General features: G+C 37.3%; 1 protein-coding gene across 4 annotated transcripts in view; it reads left to right on the top strand.

The window, feature by feature from the left end:
- The first annotated feature begins 1,368 nt into the window (after window positions 1-1,368).
- Window positions 1,369-19,532, top strand: part of LOC103713529 (probable cadmium/zinc-transporting ATPase HMA1, chloroplastic) — a 32,399-nt gene continuing 14,235 nt past the window's right edge. The window contains exons 1-6 of one of the 4 annotated variants that reach the window (XM_039116039.1): window positions 1,369-1,961; window positions 4,155-4,305; window positions 4,413-4,597; window positions 9,940-10,086; window positions 11,301-11,496; window positions 16,759-16,871. In XM_039116039.1, coding sequence (XP_038971967.1) covers window positions 1,467-1,961; window positions 4,155-4,305; window positions 4,413-4,597; window positions 9,940-10,086; window positions 11,301-11,496; window positions 16,759-16,871 — 1,287 coding nt within the window. In that variant the 5' untranslated portion in view covers window positions 1,369-1,466. The remainder of the gene's footprint in view (window positions 1,962-4,154; window positions 4,306-4,412; window positions 4,598-9,939; window positions 10,087-11,300; window positions 11,497-16,758; window positions 16,872-19,532) is intronic. The other 3 variants (XR_005506996.1, XM_039116041.1, XM_039116040.1) reach the window with 3 other exon arrangements.

Below are 19,532 nucleotides of genomic sequence, written 5' to 3'. Positions count from 1 at the left end.
CCAAGGTGCTTATGTTTGGTTGGCCATCTACTTTCTTAGGAAAGTTATATATAATTCCTATTATGCCCTTAATAAAAATTAGGTTTTTAATGCCTCTTTAATGCTTCTTTAATGCTGAAAGGACTTTTTGGGAAAAAGTAAAAATGGAGTGATTCCCGCCTCATGGGAAAGTAACTTTCCCATGTTTCTCATGGAAAAGACTTTCCCATGAAATGTGGGAATCACATTCCCATGGGAATATAACTTTTCCTTCTCTCTCCTTTGAAAACTCCAACCAAACAAGAGGCATCTCATTACTTTCCCGTTGACCACACTTTCCCCCCTTCTTTTCCCGCGAACCAAACGAGCCCTTTGGTAAATAGAGTTTTTGACCAGATTCATCCATCCCGAGTCTATCTCTCTACATTAAAAGTGAGAGATATGAATCAATTAAAACAAAAGTGAGTGACTTTATGGATCTTCAAGTGCATCTTAAGTGCTGATTCTATCGGTCCAAGTTCTATCCTAAGAACAATTTAGCAAAAAGTGAAAATTCAAAATTTGAGAAAACATAAAAATTCAAAACTAAAAAAAAATCAAAAAATCACAATAATAAAAAATATTATTAATATTCTAATATATTTATTCATATGAAAATATCTTCCTCTATCTCCTATCTTAAGAAATTCTCCCCCTCTCTCACATTTACCTATCCAAATGTGGCGTTGTTCACCACCTGTCCATTCTTCATTCCTCCCACTCTACCATAGTTGCCTAGATTTTGAGATATCTTTTCCCTATAATTCTAATATCTCTCTCTCTCTCCCTCTTTTTCTTTCCCAATAATAAAATTCCAATTTCTCTCTTCTAACCTTCATCTGTCATTGATTTTTGAAAGTTCCTATTCTCTCATTTAAGAAGTCTAATTTCAGGCTATAGGATATCTATGCATCATGAAAAGATCCAAGATGGGTTAAGATCCACTGTCCATGAATTGCAGCATAGTAGATCTCGCCTAGTCGTAGGTCATAGTGAAAAAGACGAAGGATCCGAGCGAGATTGTTCCAACTCAACTTTGAATTAGAGAGAATATCCATTTTAATGTTGGAACGGAAAATTTTACCTAGATATTATATTAAATTTAGAAATCACATTTTTTTATATTTATCATTATTTTATTTAAATTTTAATAAATTTTGCATATTTTTGTAATAGTCTACGTTTAATATAAATGTGTGTACATATTATTACCTGCTAATGCGCATTTAATAGAAAACGGGAAGGGAAAAAAACACGTTTCCCATTTGGCAGTAATGCTGACCCAGGGTCTTTCTAGCGAAAGAATGATCACATTATGTGGATCACACTGCGACACTCCCCTGTCCTTATAAATTTCTCCTCTCCAACCCCTCTCTCTCTCTCAAAAAAAAAAAAACAAACCTCCCGGCTATCATTCTCCCCTCCCCGCCGTGCTCCAAGATCCCCGGATGGAAGCCCTCGCCTTCGCCACAACGGCCGGCGGGAGCAGCCCCGCCCACCGATTCCTTCTCTCCCGAACGCTCAGGCCCTCTCCCTATTTCTACCGTCACATTCCCCCACGACGCCGCCCAACCCCCCATTCCCTCTCAGTTCTCTCCATCTCGCCTTCTCTCCGCTTACGCCGCCTCCTCCCTCCCCGATCTCTTGCCTGCAAAGCCCATGGCCATGGCGATCACGACGACGATCACCACCACCACCACCACGGCCACGGTCACGGCCATGGAGGGGAAGGGGAGCTTAATAGGGCTCAGGAGGGGATCCTTCGATTTGCCAAGGCCGTGGGGTGGGCGGACCTGGCGGATCTTTTGAGAGAGCACCTGCAGCTGTGCTGCTGCTCCATGGCGCTGCTGCTCCTCGCCTCCGCCTGCCCGTATGCCCTCCCTGATCGAGCTGCGAAGCCCTTGCAGAATGGTCTTATTGCCATCGCGTTCCCTCTTGTCGGGGTAAGAATTTGCTAATCATTCTCGTGTTTCTTGATCAAACGAGAAAATAACTAGGATTCTTTGACAACCCAGAATCGAAGAGGAACCTTTAACGAAGCAAAGCAATGGAATTTTCTTTCTCTCGAGTTATTAGGGTTTTCTTGCGTGTATAAACATAAATGGGTCATTCTTGAATTATGAGTGCCGACCAGACTTCGAGATATATCATAAAGTTTAATTTGTAATTAGTAAATTATTTCATTAACTTAATAATGGAATTTTCTTTCTCTGAAGTTATTAGGGTTTTCTTGCGTGTATAAACATAAATGGGTCATTCTTGAATTATGAGTGCCGACCAGAATTTGAGATATATCATAAAGTTTAATTTGTAATTAGTAAATTATTTCAATGACTTACTAATGGAATTTTCTTTCTCTGAAGTTATGAGGGTTTTCTTGCGTGTATAAACATAAATGGGTCATTCTTGAATTATGAGTGCCGACCAGAATTCCAGATATATCATAAAGTTTAATTTGTAATCAGTAAATTATTTCAATGACTCAATGGACATCAGTTGCCTAAACATGCCGCCTAAACATACCTTGTTAGTTCGTCTACGCTGGAACACACTAAAATTCATTATTACTTCTCCTGGGGGCAGACTCTTCAGCTCTATCTTTGCTTTGCTTCTCTTGTTTTTCCCCCCAACAATCTGAATCATGATCAGAAAGAAAATTTTCATGCAGCATTTACTCATTTTTAGAACTTTGACTTGCACCCTTGGAACAAGGATATGATCTTGCAGATGATAAAATGGTCTGAGTGTGTGTGTGTTTTGAGAAATAAAAAATGTTTCGAAGCTTCTATTGACAACATTGGAAGCATGACATGCATTAGGAAGCAGTGGTGTGAGAGCCCGTTATATTGAGACTTGTAGCTTTACTGATACCAATAGCATAAACCAAAGGGTGGCCTTAGGCCCTTGTCTCCATTGTCTATAATAGATGAGCTGAAAATTGATTTTTGGCAAGGCTTGTTTCATATGTTGTATTCTGCATATGAGCGATCTAGTATTAATCGAAGATATAAGAACATGGTTGCATGCTGAATTGGATATATGAAGCAAGAACTTTGGATGATATTGTTGAGCTGATCAATTTAACTCTATTATTGCATATTATGTGCAATTTTTAGTTGGAATATGAATGCTATTCAAGATCTGACATAAATTTAATGGCTTCAATGCGTCTTAGGTTATTCTCTTTATCATCTTGAATTCATTGTTCAATAGAATGGTTCATCAGAATTTAAGTGGGGCAAATGTGAATTCGAGTTTCATCAAGTGTTCTTGTGATTCCTAATTGGCGACCAGACCTTATGCAACATAATCACAACACTGGATGAAACTTGACAAGAAGCTTGTTACTTTTGTTGGTGTTGGATGGCCAGACCTTATGGTGCAAATATCAACTAGAGATGTGCTGTAATTTGACTAGAAGTCCTGCTACTTCTGCTATTCCTTCTAGGCTTGAAATAGGGTGACGAGGCCTCGACATTGACTCTGCACTGGATTAACTTGTGTTTTTAGAATTCACCCCAAGATGCTACTCTCCTAGTAACTTGCAGTTTCTTTCACCAACTTGGTTCTGAGACCTTTCTAAGAATGAGTCACCATACTAGAATTTATGTATTTTTATACAATCACATGAATGAATTTCCATTCTAGACTTTGACCTTTTTTGATCAGCATTCATAGCATTTTGTCTTTTGGCGCACAGTTACAAAATTTGTTATTTTAATTGTCAGTGGCAGTATTCTGTTAAATACAAGAAAAGAAATGCTTTGAAAGTTTCTCAATTGTTATCGGAAATTCAATTGAATTTTCTGGATTCTGCTTGTGTTTTAAAAGTGGAGAATGTAAATTAATGACAGTGGAATGGGACAAGGCCCAGCAGTTGCTGTTAACATAATCTATCAGGTAAAAGAGCCCATATGCTGGACTGCGTTGTTAACTGGTATAACTTTATTCTGTAGCACTTTATAAATTCATATTTTTCTTTTAATTTCCTTTTACCGAGTTATAGTCTGTAATGCTTATATCTGAATCCTTTCTATGCCCATGATCCAAAATAAAAATCGATAACCTTTTATATATCAAGGGTTTCTTTTTGTAAATTGGCAATCTCTGAGTCCAATTTGTTTTCTCTATTTTAGGTTTCAGCAGCTCTTGATGCTGTTCTAAATCTTGCTGGTGGGAAAGTAAATATCCATGTTCTCATGGCTCTTGCAGCCTTTGCATCAATATTCATGGGAAACTCATTGGAAGGTGCCCTGCTTCTTGCAATGTTTAACCTGGCCCACATTGGTAAATGACCAGTAATTAGCATCAAGCTCCAATGTTCTTAATGTCCTCCAAAGAGTCTAAATGTCTGAAGTCTCTCATGTATTAATGAATGGCATTTTTCTCTGCAGCGGAAGAGTATTTCACAAGCCGATCAATGATCGATGTGAAGGAACTCAAGGACAGCCACCCAGATTTTGCACTGCTTCTGGAAGTGAATGGTGATAGACCACCTCAATTCTCAAAATTGAATTACACAAAAATTCCAGTGCACGACCTTAAAGTGGGTTCTTTTATACTCGTCAGGGCTGGTGAGGTCCGTGTGCAGAAATCTTTTGCATGTTCGCACTATAAGTTGATATCTCTCGTTTATAGTTCTCCATGTCAGATATGGCACTAATATCATATGATTGCTTGCTGCCAGACATCATTATACACACAGTAGTACGCGGTACTGACTGTACCGACGTACTGGTGGGCATCGGTACCGATACGGTACCGAATCAAACCGAGCCGAACCGGTACGGTACCGATGGGGTTAAAAGCCAAAAAAAATTTGGAGCCGGTACGGACTGGTCGGTTTGGGTCGGTACCGGATCGGTACGGGCCGGTACCGGATTAGTACGCGTCGGTACCGGATTGGTACGCATCGGTACCGGTCGGTACAGGCCGGTACGCATCGGTACAGGCCGGTACGCATTGGTACCAGTCGGTACGGTTCGGTACCGAAATATGTAGCTGTACCGTACTGGTAGGATCCGGTACCGGTATGTACCGGCCGGTACCGACCCGTACCGACCGGTACAGCAGACCATGACACACACCATTATACTATATCCCAGGTGCAGATACTATTTCTGTGTATTGGCTATTACCACCTTCTTGTATCAACCAGTGCTATAGGCCCATATAAATTGAATTATTAGCCTCATTAAAAGATTGTTGCATAACATGCTTATTAGCAGTTATAATTTAATTCTTAAATGATATTTGAGTTAATTCGAGGCATTTTCAGCAATGGAGAGAGCATTATAAATGGGTCTTTTATTGCCCATTTCACCAATGTTTTGGGGTGCTGCAGCATGGATGTAGGTTTTGTCTAAATTAGGATTAGTTAATTTGCTAATTTTATTGAGTCTATCTCTTATTTTCTGGCAATTTTCATAATAATTTTCAGAGATATTCTTCTAGTGAATTTCTAAGTCCTTTTATGAGTAGAATTATCATCTACAGGTCCTACTTTAGGTCTAAGATAGGTTAGAAGAGTTCAAAGTCATCAGAACTATGATTTGGAAAGATTTGATGATCTTTTGTGCGGGATCCTTTTGAATGACGAATTTATTAATATTAGAAAGTCCTTAATTATCTCTTTTTGATGTGGTGGAGTTTTGCTTTGATTAGGAGTTCTATTTTGAGTCAAATAATGGAAGTTAGTAATCTAGGTCCATTATAGAAGTTTGAAGTCCTTATATGATTAAGGAAGTTTGTTCTAGGGATGTTTGAGTGTTTATAAAAATGGATTCATGAGGAGTGACAAATTATATATGATTTATGAATTTGATTAAACAAAGTGACTTCATGGAATTTTATCCTCTGTTATTGTCCCTCTTCTCTACATTTTGTCTTCTCCTCTATTCAACCCCCTCTTCATCTTTTTCCTTCTGCTTTCCCACCATTTTGGCTGTGGAAAAGGATGAATATTTGAGATCTAATAAAAAAGGGTGTATCAATGCATGAATCTCCTGCCATTGTAGGGTTTGGAGAGGTTCAAATGTACACGGCCTTAACCCCATATGTGGAGAGGCTGTTTTTATGTTTCAAAGCCATAACATCCATATCACAATGGTGCAACCTTTCGTTGCGCTAAGGCCACCCTCAAATAAACAGATCTAATTAGGTTTGAAATTTGTTTATGCTCATATCTATATTATTTGCGGACCTAGCTCTATGGAGCTGCATCAAGCATCCCAGCTATGATAATTTTGTTGCCATAGGCATTTGCTGAAAATTGTCGGAGATTGATCTCAGCTCAGCCAGTTGCCATATGATTCACCACATATCAATAGATAATTACGGATTTAAGAAGATATTGTCAAGGTAGGGAGGTATATTGGTTGGTTGTCAAAATTGGGGTTCTCTCTTTCTCTGTCGGATTTAAGAAGATATTGTCAAGGTAGTTAGGTATATTTGTGGGTTGTCAAAATTGGGATTCTCTCTTTCTCTGTCGCTCTATGTTTGCCCTTTTATCTCTAGTGAACAATATTTGAAGGACAAGAATCTTGAAAAAGATATTCAGAAGTTGAGCAATACATCATTAAGCTTGGCTTTGCCACCTCCTTCGCTGAATGGCTTTGTGGTCCTCAAGGTTTTAAAAGCGGACGTGGTATGTGGGTAGTTGGGGGTACTGCATAGCGCATATGAAGATATTTTTGAAATATTAAAAATAATTAAGAATCATAAAAAGGATAAAAATAATTGAAAATTAGCAATCAGTAGATAAATTTTAAAAAAATAAATTGTACACTTCCACCCACTTATTGAAAGCCAATTTTAGTTGCGTGACATGTTAACCTAAATAAATCAACAATATGCTGCTGTTTTCTGTGCTCACATTTCAAGTATGCTAGTGCAATGAGCAAACCTACCAATTGCAAATGAAAAGTAGACAGAGAAAAGAAAAGCGAATGTCCTTAGTAGCATAAGGCTCGGGCTGCATATAAAGGCTGCCTGAGCCTATGTGAGCACATAATGACCCACTATGCGGTTCAACCACAATGCAGTGTGGTCATTAGACTACATCCATGTATGCAGCCACATAGATGGCAACTTGAAATAGTGAGTGACCCTTATCTTTTAATCAAGTGAAACCAAAAGTTTCTAACTGATATGTTATATTTGCTTGAGAAAATGTACATGGCAGTGCTTATTTAAGGATTTAAAAGTTTCTCTTATAAATCTTGTATGGATGGTTTTTTTGACTTTCCTTGCTTCATTACTGTTTTGATATCTGTCTTCTCTGTTTATTAGAGGGATTGCATTTGACCTAAGCTTGCTTCACCATAGCAACATAAGTTATGGTCCCACCAATTGCTGTCAAGATCTTGCTATCCACAATCCAGGTCATACGATCTGGATCAAAATGGTTCTCAGCTATCCAGATTGGATCTGGGATCAGGATTAGTATGTATTCTAAGATTGAGATTTGCAGTAGGATCCGAGTAGCGGATCATACAATCCTTTGGATCTTAAGATCCAAATCCAAGTCATGTTTTTACTCATTAATGCACTTAGTTTGCGCACTTAATACCAATCAATTTCTTTAACTTTTACAGTGATCAATTCACATTCAATAAACTTCCAAAACATCAACTCAGCCGTCTCCTTTAAATTTTCAACCTTTAAGAATAAAGAGAAAATATATTTAGTTTTTTGGAGCTACAACCTATAATTATCTCTTCGCCCATTTTTAAAAAATTGATTCCTTCTAAAATATCTTACTATGCAGGAGAATCAAGTTTGATAAGCCTATGTCTATTTACATTTTTTATTTTTTTGGTGGGGGTCAATAAATCAAATTAAGACATTCTATTGACTTATATCATGAAAAAAGCTACATTAACTAATTGAACATGGTGCTTGTTTATTGGACATGATAAAAAAAATGAGCTTGTTGTTGTTGGAAAGTTAAGTTTTTATGTCCCTGTATGATGGTTTGTTACTCTTTGTTAGTTTAAATTGCAGTTTTAGTGTTCTTTTTACCTTTTATATTGTTTCAATCCTATCTTTTTATGTTTATAAGAAATAGGAAAGTATTTTATATTTTGCAATCTGATCCACGTTCCAATCCAATTCAACCTTTATGATTTATGATATGATCCCAATCTTGACAACATTTGTCTTACCACTTAAGAACTTGGTTCCACACTCAAAAGGGGAACTTGATCATCCAATTACATCCCTCAGTCAACTATACATATAAAATCAGCAAGATAACTCTCTAAAACACCAATAAATAAAATGTGAACATCTAATAAACATAATAATGCAATTAATGAGATGAGATAAAATCAACAAATTTCTGGTGCCCAAATCTTCCATTTGCATTTCTCAATACCTTGGTTGCCCCACATTTGTAGATTTTCAAATGGTCTGTTTTGAGAAAGTGGATTTTCTTCTTATTAGAGACTATCTCAACAAAAAAGAATGCCTGTTGGATTCAGAAAAAAAAAGAAGAGAGAATCAAAAATTCAAAACAAATTTCTTATTCTTCTTTCTCAAACAATGCTGTTTTCACCTCTTATCCATTTGTTGCATGTATCTGAATACTACTACTTGTCTTTCTTCTTAAAAGCTATCTTTTTTTTCCATCTTGGTTTTTGTCAAACACAATGTATTTCACATTGCTTTTCTGTTCGAGAGCGAAATTAAATTTAATTCCATTACTGTTGATGAACTTTTCAGTCACAATGACAATAAAATTCTAGTTTACTAAGCTATTGATATTATATATGGTATTTTCATTGATTAGTATGGAGTTGCTTATTTTTTCAAAATGGCCATTAAATTATGTGCATATATATATATATATATATATATATATATATATGCAAGGTATAAGTAGAAATCATACTGTATGGATGGTATCTGCAACAGTTTGGACTTTGGACTTTCAGCTTAAGATGGCTCACTTATATCTTGGGCGATTCACTTATTATCAGGTGGCATGTCGCAGTGTTCGTGCATTTTGATCTAGTTTGGTCTACATTATCATTTTGATCAAGTCTTGATGTCTTGGAAATCTATCATGATATTTTTCTGTTATGGAAGTTCGATATAGTATGTTTATGAATAATCAGCCACATTGACGCTCTTAATTTTTCTTATAATTTTTTTTTCTACAAATAAAATAATGCTTGAAAAAATTACTGTCTGGCATATGTTGCTTTTTATACCAGTATGAAGTTTTCAATACTATTATTTTGCCTTTGCTATCTTTATCAGCACTAATATGCTTGCTGATGATAATTTGTGTTTCACGTTAGATTTTATTAATTTAACAATTTATTAACCATTTTTCATGTACCTACCCATTACACAATTTTTCCTTTTTAGAGAACTGCCATTACAAAAGATGACATGTGGTATTCTTGTTTATAAATGACCCATATGGTTAGGGCACATGGTTCTTTCACACTAGGTGTGCGTTATTGCCTTAGGCATTTGCATTATACCTGAAACACTATAAGTGTTGCTGTCCTCTCTGGTTATACATTTTAAGAGCCCAGAGTAGTCCCTAGGATCATTTTAAGCTATATCACCTCTCACTGCTGGGTATGTAATCTTGAGGATGGAATTTTGCTTAGGGGGTTGTATCTTCATTTAAGCATCTCAAGTACTAATGAAGTGATTGACTCAAGTCTTGCTGAGAGAATGATGCATTATTGAAACTCTAGATGGATTCCCCGTTATTTAATTTGTCTTTTACTTTGCCTTTGTTACCTTCCTGTGTGCTAGAGTAGAGTTTCTTAATCAGGGAATCATTTTTTTCCATATCATGGAGTATATGTTATGTTGTGGTTCTTGTATTTTGATGGGTTTTTTTTTGATATACTTAGTGTTTATCGTATATTCTTATTCAAATTTGCTTATTTTGATTAGGCCGTGCCTGTGGATGGGGAGGTCTTTCAAGGTTCATCTACAATTACCATTGAACATTTAACTGGAGAAACTAAACCTCTAGAAAGAAAGGTTGGAGATAGTATTCCTGGGGGTGCTAGGAATTTGGAAGGAATGATGATTGTTAAGGTTTGTTTGAAATTCCATTACAAGTTATATCGTTATATTTTTATCATCTTAATACTTTTTTCTATTGCCTAGGTTTCTTGTCAAGCAGATATAGTTCTTCGGTGTGATGTTTTTCTTGCTCTTATTATGCGTTTTTCCTTTTGTAGCTTTTAGTATTTTGATTGATACCTTTTGACTTCAGGAGCCTTCAGTGGAGAGGTCATTTTAAGAGTTAGCAAGAAGAGAATAGAGGCTAATAATCGACATAGATGTAATATTTCTTAACATATAATTACCATCAGGAGGTGCTGCATTGAAAACATTTTCTCATATGTGCCTAGATTTGTTAAACATTTATTGTGGTTATATTTGTTGGCCTTGCCAAGTTGTCCATTTTGTATACCTTCTTTATTGATGAAACAATTTTATTGTTCGCCTGAAAAGATGAAGCAGTCCTTTTTCCCCCTCAAGTGTTTTCTACAAATACTTCGTATAGTTCTGTCGACTAAATGAAATTATAAATATGTTTCTAAAATGCATATAATTTGCTGCAGAGAATTTTAAGGGTTCAATATCTATACTGAAGGATATGCATATTTTCAAAGCCTAACTGATACTATTATAAGGACCCTCCTAATCTTGGGGAGTATTAGTCAGCATGCTCCCACATCAGTGTGTAGCAACCTTCATTGTGGTATTTTGAACAATGGTAGTTATTGCTGATATAGATGATTATCTTTTACATCAATACATTTTTTTTAAGATGTAATCTATATAAGAGAGTGAGCCATGAGGCAACGGTAAGGTTGTTATATTGTGACCTGGTTTTCATGGGTTCAAAGCATGGAAATAGCTTCTCTGCATGCAAGAATAAGGCTATGTACATTTGGCACTCCCTAGACCCTGCACGGGCAGGAGTCTTGTGCATTTTGCGGCCCTTTTTACTTTTCCAGATAATGCTTGTCTGATGGTACTTTGTGGTTTAGAAACTCGATGTTGTTTAAAATTAAACAATAGGTTCTTAATGTAAGTATTTATTAGCTTTTCTATGTTATGTGTGTTGTATTATTCTGGATTCATCATTCAAGTACTTATTAGCTTTTCTTTTCATTCTCGGGGTTTACATATATGCTGAGCTGCTCATTCCACAACTTCGATATCTACCAGCTTTTGTCTTTAAATTTTGTTTTAAACTTGTAATTTATTTAGCTACCTTTTTCCTTTCTCTTCTGTAGGCAACAAAGTCTTGGAAGGATTCGACATTAAACAAGATTGTGCAGTTGACCGAAGAAGGGAAGCTAAATAAGCCAAAGTTACAAAGGTGGCTAGATGAATTCGGGGAGCATTATAGCAAGGTTGTTGTTGCTCTATCTTTGGTGGTTGCTCTGAGTGGACCATTTCTTTTTAAGTGGCCCTTCATAGGAAACTCAGGTACTTTCCTGCTGTATAAAAATATTTTTTGTTGTTTCTGATGCTGCACACGTATTTATCTAACCCGCATACTAGTTAGTTCCTATTAAACTTCTATCTCTTTCAAGTGGTTCAATCGAACCTTTTAAGCATGCTTCATTGGAGTTCTATTTACCACAAATTATATTCTTTTAAATTGCAAATGCTACACTTGATCTATAATGAATTCTTTCAGCACATAGTTTGTAGATATTTGTCATATATATATATATATTGTCATTTATGAGCCTGCATTGATAATCAGAATTCAACATCTAAACTGATTAGTTATTATATCATATAAATCTGATGCCGGAGTCTGTGATTGATGTGAATAAGTTGCATGAACAGTTGACTCGGCCAAAAAGCAAACTGCAGTTTATGCTCATCTGTGCACAACTGGTTCCAATTTGAGCAAGGATTAAAATATCTTGTGCTGGTGCTGCACTGGCCTGGCACTGACACAATATGTACCATTCTGCCACTTGCCAAGCGCCAGTATCTCGCACTGTATTGGTGCTGTGTGCCAGGAAGGCTCAGTAATTTAGTTCATGCCTCCATGGATATAATTGTCACACTATACCCAATATTTTCTGTGACTACTATGTTGTGACTGCATGTAAATCTATCTGGGAAGCTAGTAAGTAATTGTGTTATGCATCTCGCTGTCACATAAATGAAAATTCTCTTCTGTTACTTACATGAATGCATAAGTACAGTAGCTAATATATGGCTAATAAATCCCCATAACATCGTGGTGAACATTTAGATGCAACTATTACATTTTTGTGGCTTAACAAAAAATTTCACCATACAGACAGGTAAAAAATGGATCTATCTGATGTGTGAAGATATTCTGTCCAGCTGTGGTGAGTAGGCTGCAATCAATTCCGTTGAAGCAAAAAATAGGAGTGCTACTCCGTGGAAGTTTTATTTCATGCTCATTACTTAATGTATTAAAATATCAGGATGTCTTGCTTCTAACTTTTTGGCATCGTTAGAAGACATCTGGCTAATTTTGAAGTTTCAAATTATAAAAGCTTCCAGCTGACTCTCCCAACCAATACTCATAGGATTCCATGTTTGCAAATATTGGAAATTAGATAAATGTATTCCTTTTTTAAATGGATACCCTACATAGGTCTCCCTTTTTAAAGGACACAATGGAATGACGAAAACAATAGAATAACACCAATAAGAAAAATTTATATAAGAATGCACACTCAAAAAAGTGGGAAAAAAATAAAAGGGAACCCATTACATCATCATTGAGGCAAATTCTTACTAATAAGTTGATCTGTTGCGAACTATCAACTCCCATCATTATAGAGTGGCCATCCTTTTATAAGAAGCCCCACCCATCCTTGTACGTCATCATGAATCTGGACTCCTCATATGTGCATCAACTTTGCTCAACCCAATGTTTTGGGGCTAATGGTTGTGGGGCACATTCTTACACGCTAGTGTAATGATTGAGGAGGATGACATATGTGGAAGCCAAATTGAGAATATTTGAGTGCAAGAAGACTTCCGTTTGGAATCATTTTATGAGTCAGTGAGGCATTGCTAGTTTAAGATGTCTTTTTATGGTTATATTATCTTTTGTGGAAGTGTGTCTATATATAAATTGGGGGCCTTGATGGATTTGATTTGGTTGATTTATATGTGCCACTCTCACTTAGGAGAACATTTGGTGGAGGAAAAAAGGGGGCAAAAATAGAAGGAAATTAAGGAAAAGAAAGGAGAGAGAGGAGAAAAACTGTTAGAAGGAAAAAAAGGAAAAGGCAAGGAAATAAGAATAGAAAGGGTGGCCAGCTACTTTATGGGCGCACACTTTGAAAGAAGAGGAAAGAAGAGTCCAGCAGTTGATATATGGGAATTCAGAACCAAAAAACCCTCATTTAGGGTTGAGGGGATTGGCCTCATGAGGCAGCAGAACTCTCTCTACAGTAAAACCATGAGACTTGTCAGTGATCATTTGTCATTTTGTTGAAACAATCAAAATTCTTTTTTTTATTATGGCTTTCAGGAGAATTTAAGTTCAAAGGCTTAAAGTTATTGTTATAGATCTTTTTATGCGGAAAATCTGTATAGAAGGAAATGCTTAATTTTCTTTTAGCTTTCAATTTTTCTTTATTTCTTATAGTATTTTACTTTTGAAAATTCTGGCAAGAAGAATAGTAGGCTAGGCATACAACATTAATTTTTTTATAATATAAATTTTTTTCAGATATATGAGTCTCTTTTCGTTTTTATTGTTCAAATTCAAGTATCAACTTAAGTATAGTTCACAACTTCACATCATGAGGTTGATCTACCATATATAGCAAAAGATCAAACATCATTTTTGTCTATTTCCCCATCATCTGGGAACAAAATATCGTGAAGGGAGCCATGGATGAAGTGCTAAGAAGGTATTGGAGGATAGGTATGATTGCTTTGATTATGTAGATGTTGGTTGAGATCATCGAGTTATTGATGCTTCAACTTGAAAGGCCCTTCTGAATTACCCAAAGTGTTGAGCTTGCTATATAGTCAATTTTCATTGCGTGAAATATAAAGAAGCCATGTATTCAAATCTTTTCACTCTTTGCATGTGTATGAATAATGTTGAAGGTGATGCAGATTAATGTATGGATTCTTGTGCATGCGGGCAGCAACATCTTGGCCATGACAATAAACCACAGCATGTTACATGCATATAATTTTGAGCAGCAAGTAGGAATCTTCAGGTCTTCCTCATCATCCAAGAAACCTTGAGATGGGACCACAAGGTCCTAAATCCTATGTGCATGTGTTATTCTTCCATTGGAAAAGTGAATGAAATTTAAGGCACTAGAGTTCTATGGATGTCAAACTATGATTTTTTATTTTTCTGGATCAACTTTCCACTATTGGCAGCTTATTTGCATGATACTAGATGATAGACACTTGAAAGACAGTTTTCTGGGACAAAGTTAAAGGTATTGCCATGGTATTATTTCGGTTCCAACCCCTTCTGGGTCGGAACCGAATGGTTCCGTATGTATACCGGTGCGAACCGGTCCGGTTCGCATGATACAAGCTGGTATTAGTGCGAATCAGGCCGGTTCACACCGGCCCCGCGTGGGCGCGGGGCTACGTGGTTTCCTGTGCTGAGAACCGCGCCCGCGCGCTGCCTTGCGCGGGATATTCAATGCCACATAGTGGCATTCAACGCGTCCGCGGCGGGGGGGGGGGGGGGGGGGTTCTCTTTTGGTCTTTGCCGGTACGGTACCGGTTTGGTTCGGTATCGTACCGGTACCGATGCCCATCGGTACGTTGGTACAATCGGTATGGCGAACATTAAATGTTGTACTATTGCTGCTGCATATATGCAAAGAGGATGCATTCAAAAGCAAATGAACACTGTAGCAAAGGCATGATACTCAACTAGGTTGAAATAAGGATGCTGTTGCATGGTTGATTTGGAGTTGTATGCTCTTAGAAGGCCACAAGTGAGACAAAATCACTTAGCGGAGATTTTTACATGCACAAGTTTTCCTAATATGCATGCAGCATGTGCATTAAACATATGGCATACAAGCCAAAAAAGGAGTGCACAGGTTGTTTTGCGTGGAAGGGCAAAGTGGTTGTTCTGCAAACTAGAACACATTTAGATCTGATTCATTTCTATACCTGTCAGATTGCTCACAGCTCTGGTTGAGATTAGGCAGTGCACTTTCATGGCTGCCATTGCGTAGTGTCCAGGTTTCTTACAGAAACTATTTGCTGGTCATCGGGGCAGGGGGGCCCATGAGGTGATGGGTGTGATTTCACATTTAGTGGGAAACAGTGTAAATTCATTTACTGAAACCATACTGTCAAAATGAAATGTTCGATTCACTATCGTACACACAGTGATACTATGGTCCATGTCTCTGATGCCACAACTGTTCACTGTTCTCTTAATATTTTTGCTTTGAGGCCCAGTTGAAGTTCTTGTATAACACATTATGTAGAGCTTATTGGATGATTTTATAACAATGTCTAAAGCTGATATACGGGCAGAATGGGATTCACCCAGTACCAAGGCACTAGCAGGTTCTTGGTTAGTCATTTAGAGGTCTATGAGGCTAATCAAGAAATCATATATAAAAACAAATCCAAAAAATGATATAAGTCCAAGAAATACATTCCAACATCTAAAACATATCAAAGGCGTCTTTGTGGCAATAGCGTAGTTACTCTCGGTTTCACTGCTCGGAGCACCATCAGCAATAACAGCCTTGGTCATTTCCTCTGGTGGAGGCAGCAGCAGCAGCAGCTGTGCCACTGGTGGCAGTAGCAATAGAATGAAAAAAGGAAAGAGGAACAAGGGGAGAAGGTATAAAAAATTACAAGCATTTGTGCTGTTTGCCTTCACAAGCATTGCCTGAGATTGTTGGCCCTGAGTCCCAGAGCCACTAGATTCCACCACTGTTGCTCTCTTCTTTCTCTCTCTTCCTTTGTTGCTTAACCTAGGGCACAGTGCAACAGGGTAATGTGGTGACTGCACAAATCATGCTCTACTTGCCTGACCCAAGCACTCGCCTATGCACCCATAAGATGTCCAGGATGTCTTGGCACCTTCCAGTGCATGACTTGCATTGACCTAGCTTGCAGGCTTAGGTGAGGTGCCTGAAAAATATGGCACATTTTTAATCCAAGTTTGCATCACAAGTTACTGTTTTTAATAATTATAGAAGCCTTCACACTTCTCGGCAAGACTGAAGCACATTAAAGGAGCTCAAAATATTCTAAATTGATTAAATTATAGCAAAATAAAAGAGGAAGCAGTTTAACATCTTGCTGTTCTTTTCAGCAAGGAACATAATACTTCCTTGCCTATCATTCCTCTTTTTCGAGTTCTCTTGCCTCAATACATAAAACACCTACACATATGGTGTTCTTCCAAATTTCTGATACAAAGAGCTTTAAAGTAAATATTTCCATATAGATAAAACTGATGGACCTGATAAGAGCTTACATTAACTAGTTAAGTCAAAATCTGAAGGGATAATAATTGGACATATGAAAAGCTGCCATGCAAATTCTAATTGCTATTTAAAGTTTATCAACTTATGCTTCTTAAGATGTGTGTGCACGCCATAACTTAAAAATGTTCCCTTTTGTTGTCTGGAGAAGTTCTATAGATGTTTCATATGTAGTGCTTTGATCTAACTTTTTTTCTCTGTTCAACCTTGTATCTGTATAACCTTTTTCTTAAAACATTATCTCTTTTAGTTTCCAGGGGTTCAATTTACCGTGCTTTGGGGCTTATGGTTGCAGCATCTCCATGTGCATTGGCTGTAGCCCCTTTAGCATATGCTATTGCAATCAGTGCCTGTGCTAAGAAGGTAATGTGGTCACTCTTTAGTGCTTTCCATTGGTAGAACTGTACTGACATATCATATTTGAATAATCTATTGATTATTACTGTATTCACTCATAATCTTTATGGATGTTTTTGTCATTATTTGTATCCACTTGTTCACATATGGCTAGAAGATCGCTTAAAATATATTCAAAATTTTTTATTTATTATGTCTGATGCATTTGATGTCTTTTTTTGTTTACTTTCAGGCCTAGAAGGGAGGGAGAACCTCTTATAATTGTTCATGATTTTTATTCTCTTGTTTCTACCTCTTTCCTAGGACATCTATATTGCGCATAGCCTCTCTCATAGATGGAAGAAAAATAGAAAATAAGATCAAGAAGAATACATATTTTAACAGAGGAGCCATAAAGCTAAATGCTATTCTTCTTGACATCATCTAGTTGCTAATTACATTTCAACCTATGGAAAAGATTGCCATTGTAGACAATTTCAAACGTGGTATTGTTGTGTTAGAAAATAGCCTATTGTATTAATCATTCAGTTACAACAATTTTGTACATGGGATTAAGACAAATTTATTTTGGAACAAGGAGCTATAAAGCTTGAAGATGTTTTTCCTGGATTCATTAGTTGCCCAGTTATTTAGTCAAGGAATAAAAATACCTTGGTTTGTGTTTGTGAGGATATGCCCTTATTGTGCTTTAAAATAGCCTATAATCTCAATAATTCACACTGATCTTATGTCTTATTACATTCTCTTTAGCAAAGATCTTAGAACAATTAAGCAAGACTTCTTCGATAAATTGTGTGACTTCTCATATACATTGTAATACTAAACTTTATTTAAGTATTATTATGCATTTTTCTCTAATTTCTAGTTTCAGTCTGCTTTTGCAAGTTGAAATCTAGGTGTTTTTTTCCGTTTACCAAGCAGTGTACAGTCTTAACTTTTGTCTGGGCTCACGAACATCAATACTCAGGGCGCTAAACGAGGATAATATAAAAAATATTCTTCCTTCAGCTGTTCCTCCTTTTTTCATATTATTATATCGCACAAGTGGCCACAGGCTTTTTAACGAACTGTTTGTAGCTACCTTTTGACAAACAAGGGCAAAATTAGGAATTTTCTTTATGGAGGGAAACTTGTCATTTAACAGTACTCGATATTTTATACAAGTATGCTGTGTATTAATTTTCACTTAATTTGAAAACTTGGATTCTGAGTGTCTAATAGATTAACCAAAGAAAAAATGTTTTTTCTATTAACATTGTTAGATTCATACATATGATATGATTCCTTAAAGGCCTTAAATTTCTGACAATGTACAGGTGTTACTATCTATTATAACTTTATATTGTGACAGATAAAACTGCAAATTCATGCATTGATTTAAGCTGTTAACCAGGCCCGAGCTAATTTAGTTTCAATAACACCAAAAAAAGGGTTAAAATGGCCCTTAATGGTTGGGGGAAAACAAAACAGATGACCTCTCATAACTTGGTCACTAGAGTGGCCTTATTGTTACCCCCAAACCTTTTTATCTCAACCTAAATGGAGGTATGTTCTTTATGAAATTTAAATGATCTTCTCAAAATGAGAATTTCATTTGACTAAATTAAGCTAAGCTAACTTGTTAGTATTGATGCTTGATTTCATATTATTATGTAGATTTGGCATTTATATAAGTTATCTTCAACAGAATTTGACATAAAAGTGCTTAAAAGCAACAACATATGCCTAAGTTTGGGAAACTGCTATTCATGCCCTATCAACTGGGACCACCTTTTAACCAAATAACATAGAGGGAGAGATGTTCTTTTATTCATTAATCATCCATATACATACATATCAAGGTAGGCTGAACCAATACTAGTAGGCGTACCGGTCGCCTACCAGACTGGTTCGTACCAGAACCGATCCAGTAAGAACCAGTCTTCTGCCTCCCCTTTTTTCGGTTCACGTCTGCACGCGGACGCGCGCGGATGCGGGTACATAAAAGGCCATAGAGTGGCATTAAATGCCACTTTGTGGCATTTATGACCTGCGCGGGGCAGCACGCCTGTGCGCTGCCTCGTGCGGATAAACTGGCCCGTACGGCCGCGCTGCCCTGCACAGGCGGAGGAATTGCCCGCGGGGCGGTTCCCAACGCGGAGAATCGCGCCTGCGCGGGGCGTTTTGCTCTGAAGGAGCACGTGGCCCGAAAAAATTGACGCACAGGCCGGTTCGCACCGGTACGTCACCGGTACACGACCGATACCGAGCGGGTACCGACCGGTATGGCAGACGTACCGGCCAGTTTTCCAAATAAAAGCTTCCGGTACCGGACTCCACACTGATCCGGTACCGGGAGCAGCCCCGACCATGGAGAGAGAGAGAGAAAGAGGTTGGGCTACTCTCAACAGTGTTTAGCTCCTAACACTTCTTTCCAGCCACAAGCCTGCTTTAAGATCCATGCCATGTTAAAAATATGCTAACATTATACCCTGTTTACTATCACTTGCTCTCTTCCTCACCTCATCCAAATCTCTCTCCCTCATGTCCCACCCCCATGCTGCTACCTCATGATGCCTTGCAATCACCCCAAAATCTACATCTTCTATATTTCCTTCTAGAGCTTGTCTGCTTCTAAATCCACTACTATACGGACAATTGATGGCAATGCTGGTCAGCAGCCTTTGG

This window comes from Phoenix dactylifera, unplaced genomic scaffold (genome assembly GCF_009389715.1).
Source record: "Phoenix dactylifera cultivar Barhee BC4 unplaced genomic scaffold, palm_55x_up_171113_PBpolish2nd_filt_p 000046F, whole genome shotgun sequence".
Taxonomy (NCBI): domain Eukaryota; kingdom Viridiplantae; phylum Streptophyta; class Magnoliopsida; order Arecales; family Arecaceae; genus Phoenix; species Phoenix dactylifera.
Note: the sequence above shows the minus strand (reverse complement) of the source record. Positions and strands in the feature narration are given on the sequence as shown.